Source organism: Hemiscyllium ocellatum, chromosome 13 (assembly GCF_020745735.1).
Source record: "Hemiscyllium ocellatum isolate sHemOce1 chromosome 13, sHemOce1.pat.X.cur, whole genome shotgun sequence".
In the NCBI taxonomy this organism is placed as follows: domain Eukaryota; kingdom Metazoa; phylum Chordata; class Chondrichthyes; order Orectolobiformes; family Hemiscylliidae; genus Hemiscyllium; species Hemiscyllium ocellatum.
The window spans coordinates 4,816,262-4,840,345 of NC_083413.1; the positions used below are offsets into that span (position 1 = coordinate 4,816,262).

Below are 24,084 nucleotides of genomic sequence, written 5' to 3' on the forward strand. Positions count from 1 at the left end.
GATCTTGAGTTCATGTCATGCTACATGTGACAGCACTAGGGCGGCATGGTGGCACAGTGGTTAGCACTGCTGCCTCATAGCATCAGAGACCCGGGTTCAATTCCTGCCTCAGGCAGTTGACTGTGTGGAGTTTGCACGTTCTCCCCGTGTCTGCGTGGGTTTCCTCCAGGTGCTCCGGTTTCCTCCCACAGTCCAAAAATGTGCAGGTCAGGTGAATTGGTTATGCTAAATTGCCCGTAGTGTTAGGGATGGGGTAAATGTAGGGGTATGGGTGGGTTACGCTTCGGCGGGTCGGTGTGGACTTGTTGTGCCGAAGGGCCTGTTTCCACACTGTAAGTAATCTATGATGTTTCCACCTTTAATTAGTTTGTACAGTTTTGGATTACCGATTATTATACTTAGACCCTCAGCATGTGACTCTTATACTTGTCATTCCAGCTGTTTGGTTTGTCTCCAGCACCACCTTTCTTTTGGTAATTATTTTTGTGCCTCATTTAATCAGATTATAGGCCATCCCTTCACTTGCTAGTCAGCCTGTTGACACTCCACACCATTTGGTATGATCTTTTTGATTTCTCTGCCTGTAAATTTTCTCTGTGTGCTTCTCTCTCACTTCACCTGACAAAGGGGCTATGATTTGAAAGCTTGTGATTTCAAATAAACCTGGTGTCATGTGACACCGGCACCTTTTATGGAGTCGTATAGTCATACAGCACAAAACAGATCCTTCGGTTCAGCTAGTCCATGTTGACAGCGTTCCTAAATCAAACTAGGCCCTCCTGTCTGCATTTACCAAACCTTTCCTAGTCATGATGTGGAGATGCTGGTGTTGGACTGGGGTGTACGAAGTTAAAAATCACACAACACCAGGTTATAGCCCAACAGGTTTAATTGGAAGCACACTAGCTTTCGGAGCAATGCTCCGTGATGAAGGAGTGTCGCTCTGAAAGCTAGTGTGCTTCCAATTAAACCTGTTGGGCTATAACCTGGTGTTGTGATTTCTAACGTTTCCCTAGTCATGTACTTATCCAGAGGTCTTCTAACCGTTGTAATTATACCCACATCCTCTAGCAGTTCATTCTATACACCATCACTGTTTTTATTAAAAAAAAGTTGCTCATGTCCTTTTTAAAACTTTGCCCTGTCTCCTTAAAAATATGCCCCTTAGTTTTGAACTCTCCGAACCTAGGGAAAAGACCCTCCCTTTCTATCAATTAATATCCATGATAAATGTTTTTATTTTGTGACAATAAAGATGGTCTTTGGCTGACTCCCAAAGATTGAAGGAAACATGCAGTAGTAATTTTTATGGATAAAAGCTCTGGATCTATGTGATTAGTTAAATCATTGGATTTCAAAACATTTTTGCTTCGCAACATCCTCTTAATAGAAATGTAATGCAGGAAGTATGCACTGTTATACTTTTACAGCATAAATGCTTGGATATTGTAGTAGATCATGGTATTTGAGGTATGTAATTTTTGCCTGTTAAATTATTTGGCTGTTGAATATAGCCTGGAAAAGTCCTTCCTGATAAAGGGTTTTTGCCCGGAACGTCGATTTTCCTGCTCCTCAGATGCTGCCTGACCTGCTGTGCTTTTCCAGCACCACACTAATTTGACTCTGGTTTCCAGCATCTGCAGTCCTCACACTTGCATCGCTGTTGAATATCCCTATACTTGAAACATCTCTTGTCATGTAAAACGTGAATCAGAACTGCAACACTATGCAAGGTTTGATTAAAGACTCCAGAAAAGGTGATGAATGTCAATACCTGCTAGTTAAGAAAATTGTTTTGAAATGTCCAAAATATCAATCTATTTTCTGCTGTACACTTGTAAATTTTTAGCTATTAGCTTGAGCAATATAGTTGGACTTTTCTTCTGGCTATTAAAATGTCTGTACTGTACAATAAGCAATACAGTACTTGATATGGAGTAGGAAAATGGATAATTGTTAAGCCTATGAGAGAGATGGCACTTTTTAAACTTTCTATTCATGACAATTGTCTTGATTCTAAGAGTTGGAATTGTATTTGCAAAAGCCCCAATCATCACAAACATGTTTTAAACACTGGAACATCAGCCAAGTAGACACTTTCACTCCACTCCACTGTCTTTTAGGGCTCTAAATCTAACTTGCGTTCTAAACAGGTTCAGTAATCTGTTTCTGGCTGGTCTTTTTGCTTATTGCCAAAATTGACTTTGAGTATGTTAGATTCTTTATCCTTAGTGTATGGAGAAATGTTTGGCTTTTACACCCATTTTCAGTTTTATTAAATAATGTGGAGTATGGATCGGGTCAATGGACGAGGTCTTTTCCCTGGATGGGGGGAGTCCAGAACCATAGGGTGTAGATTTAGGATGAGATGTGAATGATATAAAAGGGACCTACAGGGCAACTATTTCGCATAAAGGGTGGTGCGTTTATGGAATGAGCTGCCAGAGTAAGTGGTGGAGGCTGGTACAACTGCAACATTTAAAAGACATCTGGATAGGTATATGAATGGAAAATATTTAGGGGGATATGGGCAAAGTGCTGGTAAATGAGGCTAGATTAATTTAGGATATCTGGTCAGCATGGGTGAGCTGGACTGAAGGGTCTGTTTCTGTGCTGTACATCTCTGACTCTGTTAGAAATTGTTTGTATGTTACGTATTGAATCAACCACCAATTCTGCATGAGTGGTATAATCTTGCCCCTTTTGAAGGCCTCTGTGATAATCTTGACTTTTTACTATTTTATTGGTTGTTTTTACATAGGTACTTCTATTTGTAAACCTATTTCAGTTTGAAAGTGATCATAAATCCTGATTAGCAACCAAGGTCATTTTCTGTAGGCTGTGGTTTACTTGACCTGTTTCTCTCCTGTCATCCTGTCCTACTGTATTCAAAATTTTCTTTTTGCAGGATGCCTTGGAATTAGTTTTCCTTGAACTTGGCACTTTTTCCTAGATTTTGGCTTTGGTTTGACTATATTATGCTCAGTAATTTTGCAATATTACCACGATGGCATTTAAATTTTCTCAATTTTCCTGCATCTTGTTAGATGTACTAGTTTCCCTAGTGATTACAATATTTATTGGAATCTTCTCAACATTCAGGAAGATGACTAGGGATAATGATGGAAGTACAGTTACAACACTGGCATCCACCTGACAATGCACACACTGTCTACAGTTGCTTCATCAGTGACATTCCCTGCATCATGTCTAAAATGGGGATATGCAATTGTTAGTGAATAAGGTTCAGCACCATTTATGGTTCTCTGAAGCAACCTATACGCAGCAAGACCTGGACAACATCTAGTAATTAACAAAAATAGAAGTTGCTGGAAAAGCTCAGCAGGTCTGGCAGCATCTGTGAAGAGTAATCAGTTAACATTTTGGGTCAAGTGACCCTTTCTCAGAACTATTCTGAGGAAGGGTCACTCGACCTGAAAAGCTAACTGGTTTGTCTCCTCGGATGCTGCCAGACCTTAGTTTTTCCAGCAATTGGTTTTTGTTCCTGATTTTCAGCATCTGCAGTTATTTTTGATTTTTTTTTTAAAAAAACATCTGGTAAGTCACAATTAGCATTTGTGCCACACAAATGCCAAGCAATGATCGTCGCCACCAAAAGAACTTAATATTCTCCCTTGACATTTCGGGGTTACCATTGACTAGAAACTGAATTGGATAAGGCATTCATAAAAAGCCTCTGATCTGTTCTTGCAGCTGTATTCTGTGGCAAGTAAACTACTCCTGTCTCCCCAGTGCCTGTCTCACATCCATAGGGCTAAATTGAAGTGTTGCCATCACTTAATATCCCAGTGTTAAGATCCTGGGGGGTGCCATTGAGCAGAAAGTGATCTGGACCAGCCATACAAATACAGTGGCTACAAGAACAGGTCAGAGGCTAGGAATACTGCAGTAAGTAATTCAACACTTGACTCCCCCAAAACTTATCCAATATCTTCCAATGCTGCAGTCAGGACTGTGATGGTATGCTCCTCACTTGCCTGGATGAGCGCAGCTCCAACAACACTTGAAGCTTGACACTTTCCAGGACAAAGTAGCCGCCTTCATTGGCACCACATTTACATGCCTCCACTGCTTCCATCACTGATGCGAAGTAGCAGCAATGTGTAGTATCTCCATGATTTATTGCAGAAATTTACCAAAGACTCGCCAGTTGCACCTTCCATACCCGCATTCACTACCATGTCGAAGGATAAGGACAGCAGGTACGCAGGATCAACACTTGCAACTTGGAAAAATATCACCATTCATTTAGTGTCCTTGGATCAGAGTCCTGGAATTCCTTCCCTGGTGGCATTTTGGCTCTATCTACAGCAGCATGGATTGCAGCAATTCAAGAAGGCAGCTCACCATCATCTCCCTGAAAGCAACTAGGAATGGGAAATAAATGCTGGCATAGCCAGTAATGCCCATGTCCTGTGAATGAATAAAATTGTTGGAGTGTAATGGATTGCAATCCCTATGCCTGGCTGAATGCAGCACTGGCAATAATTGAGAAGTACAACACCACAGGACAACAAGATGTGCAATAGATGCTGGCCTCTTCATTGTTCATATCCCTAAGCATTTGGGGGGAAGAAAGGAGAAAAGACCAGTCTCTGGAACATGAAACCCCTGTTGGTTGAATTCAAAGGAGCATGGTTTGAAGCAGTGCTATGGGATTGTTGAGCAAGAAACTCCAAAACACTTTGAGAAGCAGACTGAGATCGCTTGGTTGTGTTGAACATTTAATGTAATGGGGCGTAGTGACTGGGAATTCTGATCGAATGTATTGTTTGCTATGATGACCGAGAAAAGGACACAGTTTAACAAATAGGGGCATAATTCTGGAATTGGAGAAATCAGTCAAATTGTTCTGTGTTGGAGGCAATAAGTTCAGCAACCTTTGTTTAACTGGCACCTTATAAACCTGTGCTCTTGATAAACTAGCTTAAACCAAATATTTCAAATACTGCCAAGTTTATGATATTCTGTCCAGTTATTATGCTTTTTAGTTTATTTACCTCAGTGTAAATATACTTGTTCAATTGAATGGCAACACAATATCAGCAGTTGATTCAATTTTGAGTCAATTTCTCCTCCAATAGAATGATCTAACACGCCCGAATAATCAGTGACTGTGTGAAAGAGAATGGTCTTTGGCAAGTTTGAATCCAAAGTTGCATTGTGAAAGTGAGGTATGCTGTAAATAAAGTATAACCGTGATGTGTATACCCCTCCTGTATTAAATTTGTTACTTATTGTGTGTGTATATTGATTATGTGGACCTCTTGACTATCTGGAATATTTAACAACCGGTACACTCCTTGTCCCATCGGTGCCAGTTAATAAAAAGTTTGCTGGGAATTTAAGTACTGTAGATAGAATTGAAATTATACATTAGGTTGAAAACAAGACTGTAGGGTGGTAATTTATTTTTAAGTTGCTTTTATATCTTATACTTGGTCCATGATAGAATTAGTGCAAGAGGATTGAAATTAATGATGTGATGTTTAAAATACTTATTGCAGAGAAAGATTGAACAATTCTGAAAGTATTATTTTAAAAACTGAATTCGGAAAAAGGGATATATTAAAACCTTCAAAAAGTTTGAAGCTTTAGCATTATATGAATGCACAGTACACAACTTTGGGGAACATCAAGTTTACATGGTTAGAAGTCAAACCAAATTGTATGACATAGGTGGCTTAATATTGACAGAACTGGGAAGATTTATTGCAGAGAAGGAGATTGTGTTATGATAGCATTGTTAATGAAAGTATTCAACTTGTGCATAGGAGTACATGTAGCTCATTCAGTCCTTGAAGTTTGTTTGCTGTATTAGACCATGGCCAATTCTTTATCTCAGTACCATGTTTCCAAATTATTCCTACATTCTGATATATTTTGAGTTATATTGACAACTTCTCTCAACTTGCCAAACGGCCAGGCTACCTCTGCCTTCTGGGGCAGAGAATTCCAAAGATTTGCCAGCCTGAGTGAAGAGATTTCTTCTACCCATGAGGATATTCTGGTGGTTCAGTGGCGAATAGGAAGTGAAGAAAAGGGCAGTGCAGTCACTGTCTAAAATTACATATACAATGATGTAATGCTTAACACAAGTAAAACGAAGAACTGTCTACTGGAGATAGGAAGCGAAAACAGAAATTGCTGATGAGTCAGCAGGTTTGGCAGCATCTCTAGGGAGAAAGCAGAGTTAATGTTTCAAGTCTGGTGACTCTTCCTCAGCATCCCTGAATGTTTAACGAGCCTTGTTAGAAATATCCAAGTGTATGCCTACAGGGCATGAGACAAATGAGTTGTAACCACTCTTGTTCTCCCACTATTGGGAGCAGTCTTTCCCCATTGACTCTCTCCAAGCTTTTTTTAAAACATGAATTTGAATATCACTGTAAAACTTCCCTTCAGCCTGCACTTCAATCAAGCGATACAACTTTTCCAATCCTTATGTACTTGAAGTTACTGATCATTTCACTTCACTGGAGTTAATCTTGTGAACTTTCTTTTCTGTACTTTCTTCAATGTCTTTGCAACCTTGCTGAAGTGTAGTACGCATAACTGAACACAGTACTCTGTTGACACCAAATGAATATTCTACCAAGTTTCGGGTCCTCGCAGTTGACACTGTCCCAGTTAATAATGATCTGAAGGTGCAGCGCTCTGGAAACGTGTGCTTCCAAATAAACCTGTTGGACTATGATCTGGTGTTGCGTGATTTTTAACTTAAAGCCCAGGATACTGTTTATTACTTATTCACTGTGTACTTAAACTGTCCTGTGAATTTCAATCACCTGTGCAAACACTCCAAGGCCATCTGCTTATGCAATCCCTGTTTTAAAGCTGTACCCTTTTTATTTTTGTGTTATCTATCCATGTTCCTTTAACCAACATGAATAATTTTGCATTTCACTGGCTCACTGTTCATCCACTCTTCCAACTTGTCTATGTCTTTCAGAACTGCTAAGGTATCCTCCTTGGTTCAGTGTTTCCAAAATTTGTATTGTAGACATATTTTGAAATTGTGCCCTGTATATTGATATCTCACAATTTATTGGATATTAGCAACTTTGCATTTGGTGTGGTATACAATATTGGTCTCTTGATTTAAGGAAGGACACGACTGCATTGAAGGCCATTTAGAGAGGTTTTACTAGATTAAACCCGAAAGAGCCAGGTTGTCTTGGGAAGATTAAACTGCTAAGGCTTGTGTCCAATGGAATTTAGAAGGAAGAAGCAATTTGATTAACATATAAAATCCTGAGGAGTCTTAACAGGGTGCGCATGGAAAGATGCTTTCTCTGGGAGGATGTGGAACTAGGAGTCAATAATGGGTTGTCCATTTAAGACAGATGAGGTTAATTTCTTGGGATGTGGGTTGAGTCTTTGGATCTCTTCAAACTACAATGGTTGTGGAATTGAATATTTTTAAGGCAAAGGTCAAACGATATCTGTGGTAGGCAACAATGAGGAGTTGAGATTTAAAATTCTGAGCTACCCTGTTGAATGCTGGAGTGAGCTCAAAGGGCTGAATGGCCAGTTTCTCATTCTTATGTTTATGTATATCAGGGAAAGCAAGATTCCAAAACCAATTCCAGGGAGCTCTGCTACAAACCTCATTTCATAAAGGTACCCAAAGACCACTGCAGTTTTCTTTCATATACAATCTCTAAAGCAGTAAACTGTCCAAAACCTTTACAAGTATATTCCAATTACTTTTGCCACTTCAGAATTTTGGTCAGATGTAGACATACCAACTCTCTAATTTGTTGAGACCTGATTTTTTTAAAAATAAAACAAAGCATAGCTCCCGCTCTTGGTATTTTTCATAGGCATTCTTATACATTCTTTGGTGCATCCTGCTCCTCCCCAACAAGAATTATATTGGTGATTGATAGACTCAAACCATTAGTGACTGCACCAAGAGAACCTGAAAGTTTGGCTCTTTTGAACTGTCCGTTTCGGAACCAAGCATCCTTACCCTGGGTAAATAATGGCATTCTGTATTTGCAAAAATATATTCACTGGGATCAGGGTGTTGCTGGCTGGGCTGTATTTATTGCCCATCCCTAATTGCCCAGAGGACATTTGAATCAACCACATTGCTATGGGTCCAGGGTCCTGTGTAGGCTAAAATGATAGACAAAGATGTCAGTGAACCAAATGGGTTTTTATGACAATCAGCAACGGTTGCATGGTTGTCATTCGCCTGGCTTTTTATATCAGGTTTTTATTCCGTTTAAATTTCACCGTCTGCCATATTAGAATTTTAAACCACAACCATAGAATGTTAACCTGGGGTTTTGTTCACTAGTCTAGTGACGTTATCACTATACCACTGCATCCCACTGGTATATTGTACTCAGACAGACAGGTGGTCACCTATGTAGTATGCCAAGCAACTCCTTGCAGTGATTGTATTTGTTCCTTCTGTTTCCTATCTGTATTTTTTTCTGGACTAAAGTTATTATTCTTCTACTGTGGCTGAACACTGAATTGCCAATTTGCTGTGTTTCTTATATTCCTGTTCTTTTGTTGCAGGCAGAGGTGCTTATGTGATATTTAAGCAGTTTTATGCATGATAACAGTATCTACCAAATATGCAAAGATGCATTTGCTCTTTAATTGGAGAATGCTAAGGATAAATTTTATTTCTTTACTACATTTTCTGTGGAAGAGATACCATGTGACATTTAACAACCGCTTACTTAGGATGAGGATGAAGTTGTAGCTTGTGATTGTCTGTCTCTTATGGTAACTTCCTCACATTACAGATGTTCAATAGTTTAAGAACTGACCAGATCCAAGAACTGCTAACTGAGATCAATTTAAATCAATTGAAATACATTTAAACGTGTGACCAAAATGCTGCTTGTTTTTTTTTCTGCTTGCATGGCAAGCAATTTTCATGATGCATGGTCAACCATGATGGCTTAGATTTGGCATTTAGATGCAGTTATTGTGTAAAGATTATCGTATTTATAACTCTGCCTGAGCAGGAAATATATATTTGCCCTTGCATAACTTTTTTCATCTTTTGCTACTTGATTATCTTAGTGTGAAGTTGACTGGTCTTTCGTTAGACGTATCCAAGATGACCAATGCTTATGTGCACAAAATTGAATGCAAACTTGGAAGTCTCAAGGCTGTGTTGATGTTGGATTCAATAATAAATATTGAACAGGTCATCAATAATGGCTTATACCATTATGGGGTATATACCATATCTTGAGCAGCTGAATTGGGTTTCAGCGAAGGTTTATTCGAGGACTGCGCCTCTGACAGTTGACAGATTGTGTTCCTGTGTTGAAAATGGGGCTTAAATTCTCAACGATAAGCGAGTTGCCAGTTGCACCACAGAAACCAAAAACCAAAATTGCTGGTGCAACTCAGGTCTAGCAGCATCTGTGAAGGGCAAGCAAAGTTTTCGTGTCCAGTGACCTGAGAAAGTGATATGAGAAACAGCCAAGTTATAGCTTTTGCTTGTTGAATTCAGAAGCATGTTATACGATGTATCTTTTAACTTTGATCACAACTATTTTTAAAGCTGCAAAGTTCTATCTTTCAACTGTGAACTGGAGCAGCTGAAGCTTCTTTGTGAATGTATAGTTCTGGCTTACTTCATAATTTGATTCTTTGAAAAGCTGAAGTGCATGACCAATGCTTGATAAAATGTGAAAACCAATTGTGTTGGAGCTTGTTGGACCTGATGCTGCTCTTCTGGATGTTTAATTACAGTCCATTGGTATTAATCATATCAATGGAAAAATGTGTCATTCTGTTAATTTTCTTTTCTGGAGCCATTGAGAGGGAGGATGTTTTATTATTGACCTTTTTTATTATTTTCTAATCAACCTATTTCGAGATGTTACTGCACATCTCTGGAGCAGGTGGGACTTGAACCCCAGCCCTTCAGTCCAGGGGTAGGGACACTACCACTGCAGTACAAGAGGACCATGGGAGGATGGTTCAAAACAAAGGTTTGGATTCAGATCAGCTGAAAATCCAACAGAATGTCAAACTATAAACTCTTACCCCAATTTATTACTGTTCATAAACAACTCCCATTAAATGACCACATCACGTGTATAATTTCTCTAGTTATTGTATACCTACATTAAATCTATTTTTTTCTTGTTTTAATTTTGTTTCAGTGAATGATAGTGTCTAGAAAGGGTATGTCCCTTAAGGAGAGAGGTGCCAATGTCCAACCGGCCTAATTACAATACAGGGGGGTCGCTGCGACGTTCACAGAGGAACACTGCCGGGGCCCAGCCACAAGACGAAGCAACAGGAGGAAGGCAAGTAAAATCATTCTTGAAACTTTTCTTTATGTGCTGTTCTATTCTGGCTAACAGTGGGATGGAGGTTTCTATTAGTACGGCATAATAGAGTTCCTGGTGGCCAACATTCAACGTGAATCTTCAGAGTCCATTAGAAGAAAGTTGGCTGACAAATTGGGGAAATATGTGGTGCTTTTGAGGTTAAGAAAGAATGCCGTTCTGTGTATTTAGTGGGCTATTTGTAAACATCATCTTTTAAAGAACAACATTTACTGAGCAAAGGTTTAAATTTGACTTGGACTGTAGTTAAAATAAGCAAAAATACATTATTGTGGAAATTTTTCCAGTTTAGGATATTGCGGATGTTATTGTTCCATGTTCTCAATGACCTGTGTATGTTTGAGTAATAGAAATGCTTTGTTTTTTTTGTAATAGGTCACAGCAAGAAGAGACGAAACAGAAACCAATTCCGAGTAGGCCAACTTCTAAAGCACCAAAATTGCAGTCAGACACTACCTCTGGACAGTCCAGAGGGTGTGTGTCACGAAGGTATTTGATATTTTGTAAACAGAATTTTAGCAAACTAATGAGCATCAGTATTCCTGAAGCTAACTTTTGAGCAAGTGGCTTTTGATGCTGTAAAATAAAAATCATGTTTCCATAATGTGCTACTGATTAGAATCTCTATAGGATACTCTGCTGCATTCCTTGATTTGTTTGCTGTTCACCTGGAGAACATGAGTACTTATAAACACATTGGCAATTCCAAGCTTCCCAAGTTATTTTGTCATTGTTTTCTATTCTCCTATTTTACTTAGAAATTGATTCCTTTCAGTGTTTTAGTTTTGAGAAAATATTGTTTCCTGTCCCATTGTGTAGCAAATCCAGGAATACCGAAACAGTAGAAAGTTATCAGTGGTGATGAAAGGTAAATTGAGAACTTAGGCTAAAAGGCCTATCCCTATGTGCTGTAGACTTCTATAACTGAATGACACTTGTGCCCCTTGTAAAAGTGCTTCTTCAGAACCAGCAAACACTGAAATCTGAAAGTCTTTGCATTTTAACAATTAGATTTAACAACAAAATATGATTCATTATATTATGTCCTGCAGTTTCTTGGCACAAGTGAGGGGCAGTCTCATCAACTGCTGTTGGAATTTTTCAGCCTTTTATCTTTCTAGAAATGATTTTCATTAGGAAATTGCTTTGTTTTGATTTTGGTTGATTCCAATTTGTGACTTGCTCTTCAATGTGAAAAGTTATAGTTTTAGCAAAGGTTTCCACAACCTAGGAATTAAAACGCATCCTTTTAAAGGTAATCTGCAGTAAGTGTGAAATTTCAATATCTGTATTCTTAAATCTGCCACTTAAGACAAACCTGGATAATTTTGATTTGCAACATTAGAGCAGGATTGGACTTAACATTTCCTGTTGGGGAAGTTTCCAGAATTAAACCCTTGGCTTTAAGTTTGGGTTTCTCCAATTGTCTGCTGGTGCTGTCTGATTATATGCTAAGTATTCCAAAGAAAACATGCATGTCTCCACACCTAAGGACAGGAAGTTCCAGTAGGCCATTCCATTTTTACAGGCTGGTAGGTTTTTCAGTGGTATTCCATTTTAGTTAACTCCGTTAAGGAGAAAAACTTGCTTAACAACTTACTTTTGCGGTGGCACAGTGGTTAGCACTGCTGCCTCACAGCGTTAGAGACCTGGGTTCAATTCTCGACTCCAGGCGACTGACTGTGTGGAGTTTGCACATTCTCCCCGTGTCTGCGTGGGTTTCCTCTGGGTGCTCCAGTTTCTTCCCACAGTCCAAAGGTGTGCAGGTCAGGTGAATTGGCCATGCTAAATTGCCCATAGTGTAAGGTGAAGGGGTAAATGTAGGGGTATGGGTGGGTTGCCCTTTGGCGGGTCGGTGTGGACTTGTTGGGCCGAAGGGCCTGTTTCCACACTAAGTAATCTAATCTTAAAATAAAGAAAGCATCTAAGAAATTAGATGCTTGGAACATTACTTCAAACTTTCCACTGTATATGATTTTAGGATGACTGCATATTGCATGCAGTATTGAAATGTTTGCAGCAGAAATGTTTAAACTGTAGTCTTTTGCTGAAAGTTTAAAGTATGCATATGTGTTTGATACTGGTATGGAAGGAAGAAATTTGCAAATTTGGCAGCACCATGCTTTTGAAGATCTTGGAATTTGGGGATTAAAAGTAGCTGTTACAAAAATACTGTTTGAATTCTGCAGCCTTATTACAGTTCTGCTTGCTTACTGCATTCTTAGTTACATATGTAACCTTTGTCATAAACATGCGTTGTAATCTTTCAATGTTTCCTTCTCAGGAACTCCAGGAGTTGTAGCTCTTCATCTGTTGCTTCTGTGACACAGCAAGACGATAGCATTAGGCCAGAACGACCCAAAACTGGGCAAACTAAAAGGGACGGCTCCAGAAGCAGTTTGAGAGGTGTAAAACGTGGTCCAAGCCCTGATTACAGCAGTTCAAACTCCACCTGCTCTGCAAAAAGGCCCAAAGCACTTCAACCCTCAGAAAATCCTACTGAAACACAAAAACACAAGTTGCAAACAAAGTCCCCAAAGAAAAGGAAGTCTGTGCAAGATCAGATAAGAACTGCCCCGGCAGCCTCCACAAGCAAGGCCCAGAGTCGAAAACAGACTGGGCCGATCAGTGCCTCCCCCTTTCAAAAAAGGAAAAAGATTGAAAGTACATCTTCTGTAAACAGTGATTCCGTGGCTGACTCGATCAGTGCTGAAGAGAGGTCTGCAAAACCAACCAAGCTGGCTTCAAAATCGGCGACCTCAGCCAAAGCTGGGTGTAGCACTGTCACTGATTCTTCTTCTTCTTCTGCATCAACATCATCCTCCTCTTCTGCTACTGTTTCTGGTGCTGTGCCTCAGGGAGCCAGGCTAAAACAAGGAAAAGATCAGAATAAGGCTCGTCGCTCCCGCTCGGCCTCTAGTCCCAGCCCTCGCAGAAGCAGCCGAGAAAAGGAGCAGAATAAAACTGGTGGTTCCTCCAAATTTGAGTGGGCTGCTCGTTTTAGCCCTAAAGTTAGTCTGCCAAAAGCAAAACTGTCACTTCCAGGGTCTTCCAAATCGGAGACTTCAAAGCCAGGGCCTTCAGGCCTACAAGCCAAGTTAGCTAGTGAGTTAATGAAATTAATTGATTTCTGTCTGGGATTTGGCAGTGTCAAAAATGTTTTTAAAAACCTTTTTGTATTAAAGTCTAGTTTTGGAATTGTTGCTCCAGTTTATGAAACAATCACTAATGCTGAACTAACCAACATTTGAAGTGGTGCGAGTCAGCTAAGCCTAGCTGTTGTGTAAGCTGAGATCCAGACTTGTTAGAAGCACAAAATATAATCCTTGCTGATGTGTGCTGCTCTGTTTGTTTAAAGCAAAGTGTGCCATGCCTCAGGTAACTTCTTGTAGCAAACTTGGCCAAAACGTTACAACTGTATGATTTAGTAGTTGAAACTCAAGTGCCTTAAGACATTTGACCTTTTTGAAATAAACACCTGGCCTTGTGCTGACAATTATTGCTGACCCTACAGCTTCCCCAAGCAAGAAAAGAATTTGAAGTCTGTCCCTTGTTGAGAACCTAATTTTACTGTGTATTCAACTCGTGTCAAGTTTATGACCTTTGGTCTATGTTCTTGCACGTCCTTAGCATAGGTAATTAATCTGGATTTTATCCTCCTTGTGTGTCTTTATTAAAATGAAATGCTGCGTCAGTAACTGAGTTCAATTTTTGTTTGTGTAAATGAACTTAATTTCAAAATAGTTTAAAGAAGCTTGCATGTTTTAACTCCCTGAAATGCTGAACTATACCCTGGTATGAGCAGTAGTATTATGATAAATACAACATTGTTCAAAGAATAACTTTGGCAAGTAAAGGTAATATGACTCTTGGGAGTCTACTGGAAGGAAAGCTGCTTTAAAAGGATAATTTTGAAGTTATGACCTTATTAATAAAGTTAATTTTTTAAACTGAAAGAGATGGTTCATTTCTGAAGAAGCAACGATGACTAATTAATTATAGGGACTCCAAGGAGGATTTTCTTATCCCTGTATGATGGGGAATGAAGCATTATTTTGGTGTTAAGACTTGGAGGTGGAGGATGGCGGGGTGAACAATGAATACTCTAAACTTAGTGTTTTGGATATTATGCAACCATACTAATTCATAGACACTCACACATCCTTTTGTTCATTTTAAGTGTCCAATAGCCATTTTATTGAACCTTGCTGTGAAATTAAGCTAATTAGTTGAACTTTAAGGGCAGCACAGGATAAATTGCAATGCAAGTTGATAGAAAATTTACTTTGCTGAAAGTCTTGAGTGTATATTAGCAAACTCTCTGCCAACATGCCATTGTAAAAGCTTTTATGTTATTAGAATGGCACAGGTATTTCTCCCAGTTGTACATTTTCACTGATTTCTGCTGTTGAACTTTTTAAAGGCTTAAGAAGGTCCACTAAGAAGCGCAGTGAATCCCCACCAGCAGAGCTCCCCAGTTTGAGGCGGAGCACACGGCAAAAGACCACGGGCTCGTGTGCTAGTACCAGGTAATCCTTCTAGAATTCAACATGTGTATGGAACTATAGTGCAAGCACATGGCAGCTTGCATGACCTTTAAATGGTCTTTTATGTTTATGCCTTAGGTATGCAGAAAGTTGCAAATTTCAGAAAGGCAGCTGAAACTTTACATTTAACAAGTCTGATTCACTTAGTCTTTAACCAATGTAAAAACTGTAGCTTGATTCTGAAGGACCTTCCCCATCTCTCTCACACACCCTTGTGAATTGTCCTGATGAGCACAAGACTGAAAGCTTTGACAAAATGTCTTTTTCAGCACTAGTTATGTTCTCTACTGTTAAATAGTTGTATCCTTAAGTTGGAAAGTTGTTTTATTTTGGCAAATTAAATTCCCATATTTTCAAATTAAAACCAATCAATTTTAAACCCTCACAAATACAAACTGGTTTTACTGTTTGCAGTCCATTTTACTCTCCACTCACTGATTAACCCTCTTGATTGCTGTAGTGCCTCTAGCCACTCCTTTTGGCTTAAAACTCTTGTCACTTTCTGATGAGTCCTCTTGCTGATCCTTGGACTTGTGACCTCCCTTGTTTCTTTACCCATCCTTTTGCTGCCGGTGTTCTCTCCCACCTCCCCCTCTTGTATCCTCACTGTGAATATGACTTGTACAGATGAGTGACAAGAGGCAGGAGGAGCAACTTCAACTTGCAAGAGGTAAGTTCTCTTCAAGTGAATTTATGATCAACTCCATTCTTTTGGATCAGAAATTTCTTCATCCGCACCCTGCCAGGGTTTTATAGCCCATTGGGTGAAACTTCCAGCATGTAAACAGGCTGAATAGTGCAGGTTGATGTTTCCCTGGTTTTACCGCAGTGAGTCCATTCCCAGCCTAGTGTCTCAATATACTCCATGTATGAGTGATAGCACTGTCTCTTTGTCAGGATCTGTTACCAGGAGATGACTTTCCCCTTTGAAACGTTGATCCTGAATCCGCTAGGAGAACTTACCTGTTGAACCGACCTCTACCCCTACACATCGCAGTCTGCAATTGCCGTGAAGGCTCAGGAGAGGCGAGTGGGGATACTGATGAAACCAGAATTAGCAAGAAAACTGGGTTAGGTTGGGCAGAGGCTATAAGCTAGAAGGTCATCCGTGAGGGTTGATCAGGCAATAGCTATGGAAACTGCTCCAAAATGATGATACAGCAGATTAGCAGGAGCTAAGATTAAAACAAATCTTTCTGTATGCTGCATGAGAATACAGGGCCATTAACTGACCATTCTTTTGTATTAATGTTAAAGGAGAATGCTAGAACTGATTTAGAATGACTTGTTACAAAGTATCATTGAATTTTTTTGTCAATAACTAGCAGAGGCCCAAACAACATTGGCAATCACTTAGCATCTTCTGTTGCCATGGTAGTTATTTAAATTCAGGATTTCTAGTCATTCTTCCCAAAAAAAGTTTGGAGTAAATAAGCTGTTCAAAGAATGAATCTAGAAACATAAATGCAAATTTTTTTTGAAGGAGTGGCCATGTAGCTTGTTGTAGAATATAAAAATTTAAGTGGAAACTTAACTTGAGTGGAAAAGAAGTGTATTTGTGTTCAACGTTATTTGAGTTAAATGCTATTTTTCTTGAATCTGAGAGTTATAGCTTCAGTTGTGAAGGAAAACGTTTTCCTAACTATTTACCAATTGCTGGTATTTCTCTCTATAGATGCTGCTGAGTTTCTTTAACACTTTGGATGATGGAAACCAAACATAAAAGCACAGTTTTTTTTTACTTTCTAACAACCATTCCTCGCTGATTAAGTGCTTTTATAAGATTTGGGTTTTGTAGCAACATTGTTTACTCCTTGCTTTAGTCTTAGGTTTCAGCTGGTGTATCTGTTGGTGTTGAACTGTGTAGGATCTCTGGAGGGTCTAACACTTGTATGCAGGTATAGAATTTTTGACTTGAAATGTAGACTAAAATGATGCAATTGGGTACAGAGCTAATCAAACTGTTGCAAAAGCAAGATAAAATTGGTGATATTTAGCAATGGTGTTACTTTAGTAGGAGTAGAAATTCCAGTTGAAGTTACCAAGCCCCCTCACAACTTTGCATGTTTGCATGTGACCATCCTGAATTGTACCGAAGTCCGAGGTAGCAAAGATCCAAGTTACTGAACTGCTCATTCATAATTTAAGAGGAGGAAATGGCCTCATGGTATTATCACTGTGCTAGTAATCCTAGGGTAACGTTCCGGGTTCATGTTGCATAATGGCAGATGGTAGAATTTGAATTGAACAAAAATCTGGAATTAAAATCCAATGATGACCATAAAGCTTTGTTGATTTGTCAGAAAAATCCGATTATGGTTCACTAATGTCTCTTTAGGGGAGGAAACTGTTGTCCTTAGCTGGTCTGGCCTACAAATGACTGGGCCCAAAAAAATGTGGTTGACTCATAACTGTCCTGTGAAGAGACCGGTAAAGCCATTCTGTTGTGTTCAAGAGCAACTGGGGATGGGCAGTGAATGCTGTGCCAGCTACCAGTGCCCACAGTGCGTTAGTGAATTTAAAAATAGAATGGTAGGATTACCCTCGGCAGGGAGAAATCTAATCAAGTTTCATGTGACACTTCCAATGAATATTGAGACAAAAATTGTGTACAATGCATCGGGTGTCTCAAAGGTTGTATAACTGCAGCAAGACTTGTTATTCTTGTCCAACCCCTTTTGAAATAAATGTCAACATGCCATTGCCTTGTCCTTGCTTACTGTTCTTGCATGTCAGTGTTCTTTGTACATCAACATTTAGAAAGCTCAAACTACTTCAACAAAAAAAAAGTTGTTCTATCTGAAAGCAGAAAGAATAACTTTGCATTTGACAATATATTCCCACCTCCATCTTGTTTCCTACTTTGTTAACTCACCTATATCTCTTTGCAGCCTCTTTTGTGTTCTTACAGCTTGATTCCCACCTTGCATTATACTATCACTAAACTTAGATATGTAAATCCAGCTGTTTATCACCCTTCCTGGAAAATAGGTGAATGTGTAGCATTGTTAAATAGCTCGAATTGCAATTGCTTTGTATCACCTAGATCGTGGAAATAATTGTTTTTTTTAATATAACCATTCCTGGAAATAGTCGGCGAGGCTCTGGCCTGGGCAAAAGAGGAGCATCTGAGGCTCGCCGACAGGAGAAGATGGCAGATCCTGACAACAACCAGGATGGAGCAAATTCGTCTTCACGCACAGACGATGTACCTCAAGGAGCATCAGGTAGAAAAACAATCCACTCTATCCAGGTCTGGTGACTTGAAAGTGAAGTGATACATAATATTTCTCAGAATACAATGTGGCAAAAATGGTGAGTGAAAGATTAAGAAATAGTCTAAAACCAATGGAGTTTGGCCATAGATCAGCCATCATCTTATTGAAAGGTGGAACAGGCTGGAGAGACTGAATGGCCTACTCCTATTCTTGTGTTACAATGCTTCAGTAATATCTAGAACATAGGATATAAAACGTAGTACAACGCAGTACAGGTCCTTCAGCCCTCCATGCTGCGCCGACCCCCTGTGAAATTAATCTGATGCCCATCTAACCTACACCATTCCATTATTGTCCATATGTATGACCAATGCCCTTAACATCAGCAAGTCTACTACTGTTGCAGACAGGCTGTTCCATGCCCCTACTCTGAGTAAAGAAACTAGCTCTGATATCGTCCTTAAACCTTTCACCCCTCAATATAAAGCTATGTCCCCTCGTGTTACCCTTCACTATCCGAGGAAAAAGACTCTCACTGCCCATCCTATCTAAAACTGATTATCTGATACATCTTGATTAAGTCACCTCTCAACCTTCTCTCCAACAAAAACAACCTCGGTTCTCTCAGCCTTTCCTTGTAAGACCTTCCCTCCATACCAGGCAACATCCTGGTAAATCTCCTCTGAACCCTTTCCAAAGCTTCCACATCCTTCCTATAATACCTATAATGCGACGACCAGAACTGTACACAATACTCCAGGTGCGGCCTTACCAGTGTTTTGTGCAGCTGAAGCATGACCTCATGGCTCTGGAACTCAATCCCCTGACCAATGAATGCCAACTGACCATATGCCGCCTTAACAACCATATCAACCTGGGTGGCAACTTTCAGGGATTTATGCACCTGGACACTGAGACCTCTCTGTTTATCTACACTGCCAAGAATTTTACCATTAGCCCAGTACTCTACTACTTCCGAAGTGAACTACTTCACACTTTTCCACATTAAACTCGATTTGCCACATCTCAGCCCAGATCTGCATCTTATCTATGTCCCTCTGTAACCCATACCATCCTTCGGCAGTTTCCGCAATTCTGCCTACTTTAGTGCCATCCGCAAATTTACTAAAACATCCTTCTACACCCATGTCCAGATCATTTATAAAGATGGCAAAAAGCAGTGGCCCCAATACAGATCCTTGTGGCACACCATTGGTAACTGAGCTCCATGACGAACATTTCCCATCAACCACCACCCTCTGTCTCCTTTGAACTAGCCAATTTCTGGTCCAAACCACTAAATCACCTTCCATTCTGAATCTCCATATTTTATGCAATATATGGAAGGGGATCGTTCAGCTCATGATTTCCATGCTCACCAAAACGCACCCAGATACCCTTTCTAATCTCACATTTCTGCCCGTGGTCCATAACCCTGCAGCTTATGGCATTAGTGGTACAGATCGCAGTTCTTTTTAGGGTCTCTGCCTCCACCACCAACTCCGGGCAGCAAACTCCAGGCACCTCTTCTGACTGCATAAAAACATCTTTCCTCACGTCCCCTCCATTCCCCCTGCCACTTAGCCCCTGTATCTATGAGCCCTATTTATTGAACTCTGCTACTGGAAGTTCCTCTTGTCTACTCTCCCTCTCTCTCTCCCTTGTAATTTTGTATATCTCAAATCAAGTCACCACTCGGTCTTCTCTGTTCCGAGGAAAACAGCATCAATCTCCAATTTCTACTAAATCTTTTATGCACGCTTTATAGAGCAATGATGTAATGTAGTGACCAGAACTCTGCACTATTGCAGTTGTGGCATCATCATATCACTACTTCTGTATTCTATGTCCCTGCCAGTGAAAGAGAGCATTCCACGTGCCGCCTTACAACCTTACCTACCTGTACTACCTTTACAACTTTGCCTACCAGTTTTAGTGATGTGCACTTGCATGCCAAGATCTCCCACTTCACCTACCCCCCTCAGTATATTCCTGTTTATTGTGTATTCCCTTTACTGTTTGATCTCCCTAAATGGATTGCCTCTTACCTTTTATCAGAGTTGAAGACCATCAGCCACTTCCCTGACTACCACTAACTTATCTGTATCATTTTGGAGCTTACAGCTATCCTCTGCATAATCCACTACACGGCCAATTATTATTTTCTGTAATTTTCCCAAATTCCCCCACCCCCGCCATGTCCAAATCCAAGCCATTAATGTATAAAACAAAGAGCAGGGACCCCCACACCAAGCTCTGTGGAGTCCCACTTGAAAGAGCTTTCCATTTGCAAAGGCAGCCATTCGCCATTACCCTTTGTTTCCTGTTACTAAGCCAACTTTGGGTTCAGTTCAACACATTACCTTGTATCCTTAAGGGGGAGGGGGAGCAGGCCCAGATCGTGGTCCATGTTGGCACCAACGACATAGGTAGGAAGAGGGGTGAGGATGTCAGGCAGGCTTTCAGGGAGCTAGGTTGGAAGCTCAGAGCTAGAACGAACAGAGTTGTTGTCTCTGGTTTGTTACCCGTGCCACGTGAGAGTGAGTCGAGGAATAGGGAGAGAGAGCAGTTAAATGCGTGGCAGCGGATGGTGCAGGAGGGAGGGATTCCTGTTTCTGGACAACTGGGGTTCTTTCTGGGGAAGGTGGGACCTCTATAAACAGGATGGTCTACACCTTAACCTGAGGGGCACCAGTATCCTCGGTGGGGGGGGGTGGGGGGTGGGTTTGCTAGTGCTCTTTGGGAGGGTTTAAACTAACTCTGCAGGGGCATGGGAACCTGGACTGTAGCTTTATGGTACAGGACCTTGAGTGTAGGGAGGTTATGAATAATGCATCGATCTCGAAGGAGGGTGCCTGTAAACAGAAAGGTGGCTTGAAGTGTGTATACTTCAATGCCAGAAGTATAAGAAATAAGGTAGGTGAACTTGCAGCGTGGGTTGGTACCTGGGACTTCGATGTTGTGGCCATTACAGAGACGTGGGTAGAACAGGGACAGGAATGGCTGTTGCAGGTTCCAGGGTTTAAATGTTTTAGCAGGGTCAGAGATGGGGGTAAAAGAGGGGATGGTGTGGCATTGCTTGTCAAGGATAGTATTACAGCAGTGGAAAGGACGATGGAGGAAAATTTGCCATCTGAGGTAGTTTGGGCTGAGGTTAGAAATAGGAAAGGTGAGGTCACCCTGTTAGGTGTTTTCTACAGGCCTCCCAATAGTCCGAGAGACGTAGAGGAAAGTATCGCGAGGATGATTCAGGAGAAGAGTGAAAGGAGCAGGGTGGTTGTTATGGAGGACTTTAACTTCCCAGATATTGACTGGGAAAGCTATAGCTCAAGTTTGTTAGATGGGTCGGTGTTTGTCCAATGTGTGCAGGAGGGTTTCCTGACACAATATGTAGACAGGCCAACAAGAGGTGAGACTGTACTGGATTTGGTTCTAGGTAATGAACCAGGCCAGGTGTTAGACTTGGAGGTAGGTGAGCACTTCAGCGACAGTGACCACAACTCGGTGACTTTTACTCTAGTGATGGAGAGGGATAAGTGTGCACTGCAGGGCAAGAGTTTTAGCTGGGGGCAGGGAAATTATGATGCGGTGAGGCATGACTTAGGATGCGTGGATTGGAAAAATAGGCTTCAAGGGAAGAACACAAATGATACGTGGAGATTGTTCAGGAACAGCTATTGGGTGTCCTTGATAAGTATGTACCAGTCAGGCAGGGAGGAAAGGGTCTTGTGAGGGAGCCGTGGTTTAATAAGGAATTGGAATCCCTTGTGAAAGGGAAGAGGGTGGCCTATATAAAGATGAGGCGTGAAGGTTCAGTTGGGGCGATTGAGAGTTATAAGGTAGCCAGGAAGGATCTAAAGAGAGACCTAAGAGCAGCGAGAAGGGGACATGAACAGTCCTTAGTTGGTAGGATTAGGGAAAACCCAAAGGCTTTCTTATAGGTATGTCAGGAATAAAAGGATGACTAGGGTAGGTATCGGTCCAGTCAAGGATAGTAGTGGGAAGTTGTGCGTGGAGGTGGAGGAGATTGGAGAGACACTAAATCAATACTTTTTGTTAGTATTCACTCAGGAACTGGACACTGTTGCTGATGTGGATATTGAGTCACAAGTGATTAGAATGGATGGCCTTGAGGTATGTAGGGAAGAGGTCTGGGGAATACTGGAAAGGATGAAAATAGATAAGTCCCCTGGGCCTGATGGCATTTATCCTAGGATCCTCTGGGAAGCTAGGAAGGAGATAGCGGAGCCATTGGCCTTGATTTTTATGTCATCGTTGTCTACGGGCATAGTGCCAGAAGACTGGAGGGTAGCGAATGTGCCCCCCCTTGTTCAAGAAGGGGAATAGGGATAGCCCTAATAACTATAGGCCAGTGAGTCTCACTTCTGTTGTGGGCAAAGTCTTAGAGAGAATTGTAAGGGATAGGATTTATGAACATCTGGATAGGAATAACGTGATCAAGGATAGTCAGCATGGTTTTGTGAAGGGCAGGTCGTGCCTCACAAACCTTATTGAGTTCTTTGAGAAGGTGACTAAGGAGGTGGATGAGGGTAAAGCAGTAGATGTGGTGTATATGGATTTTAGCAAGGCATTCGATAAGGTACCCCATGGTAGGCTACTGCAAAAACTGCGGATGTATGGCATTGAGGGTGAATTAGAGGTTTGGATTAGGAATTGGCTGGCTGGAAGGAGACAGAGGGCAGTAGTTGATGGTAAAGGTTCATCTTGAAGTGCAGTTACTAGCGGTGTTCCACAAGGATCTGTTTTGGGACCATTGCTGTTTGTCATTTTTATAAATGACCTAGAGGAGGGGCTTGAAAGCTGGGTGAGCAAGTTTGCGGCTGATACGAAAGGCGGTGGAGTTGTGGACAGCGAAGAAGGATGTGGCAGGTTACAGCAGGATATAGATAAGTTGCAGAGCTGGGCAGAAAGGTGGCAAATGGAGTTCAATGTAGGTAAGTGTGAAGTCATTCACTTTGGTAGGAGTAACAAGAAGATGGATTACTGGGCTAATGGTAGGCTACTTGGTAGTGTGGATGAGCAGAGGGATCTTGGTGTCCATTTACACAGATCTCTGAAAGTTGCCACCCAGGTGAATAGTGCTGTGAAGAAGGCATATGGTGTACTGGGCTTTATTGGTAGAGGAATTGAGTTCCGGAGTCCTGAGGTCATGTTGCAGTTGTATATGGGCGGCACGGTGGCATAGTGGGCGGCACGGTGGCACAGTGGTTAGCACTGCTGCCTCACAGCGCCTGTAGACCCGGGTTCAATTCCCGACTCAGGCGACTGACTGTGTGGAGTTTGCACGTTCTCCCCGTGTCTGCGTGGGTTTCCTCCGGGTGCTCCGGTTTCCTCCCACAGTCACAAAGATGTGCGGGTCAGGTGAATTGGCCAAGCTAAATTGCCCATAGTGTTAGGTAAGGGGTAAATGTAGGGGTATGGGTGGGTTGCGCTTCGGCGGGTCGGTGTGGACTTGTTGGGCCGAAGGGCCTGTTTCCACACTGTAAGTCTAATCTAATCTAATCTAAAAAGACTCTGGTGCGGCCTCATCTGGAGTATTGTGTGCAGTTTTGGTCGCCATACGATAGGAAGGATGTGAAGGCATTGGAACGAGTGCAGAGGAGGTTTACCAGGATGTTGCCTGGCATGGTAGGAAGATCGTATGAGGAAAGGCTGAGGCACTCGGGGCTGTTCTCATTGGAGAAAAGAAGGTTTAGGGGAGATTTGATAGAGGTGTACAAGATGATTAGGGGTTTAGATAGGGTTGACAGTGAGAACCTTTTTCCGCTAATGGAGTCAGCTGTTACTAGGGGACACAGCTTTAAATTAAGGGGTGGTAGGTATAGGACAGATGTTAGGGGTAGATTCTTTACTCAGCGGGTTGAGAGTTCATGGAATGCCCTGCCAGTAGCAGTGGCGGACTCTCCCTCTTTATGGTCATTTAAGCGGGCATCGGATAAG

General features: G+C 41.2%; 1 protein-coding gene across 9 annotated transcripts in view; it reads left to right on the forward strand.

The window, feature by feature from the left end:
- trip12 (thyroid hormone receptor interactor 12) overlaps nt 1-24,084 on the forward strand; it is a 210,236-nt gene that overhangs the window by 67,832 nt on the left and 118,320 nt on the right. For all 9 annotated transcript variants that reach the window (XM_060834486.1, XM_060834487.1, XM_060834484.1 and 6 more), the window contains 5 exons: nt 10,170-10,316; nt 10,734-10,847; nt 12,643-13,463; nt 14,782-14,887; nt 17,999-18,132. In XM_060834486.1, the coding sequence (XP_060690469.1) occupies nt 10,219-10,316; nt 10,734-10,847; nt 12,643-13,463; nt 14,782-14,887; nt 17,999-18,132 (1,273 nt within the window). In that variant the 5' untranslated portion in view covers nt 10,170-10,218. The remainder of the gene's footprint in view (nt 1-10,169; nt 10,317-10,733; nt 10,848-12,642; nt 13,464-14,781; nt 14,888-17,998; nt 18,133-24,084) is intronic.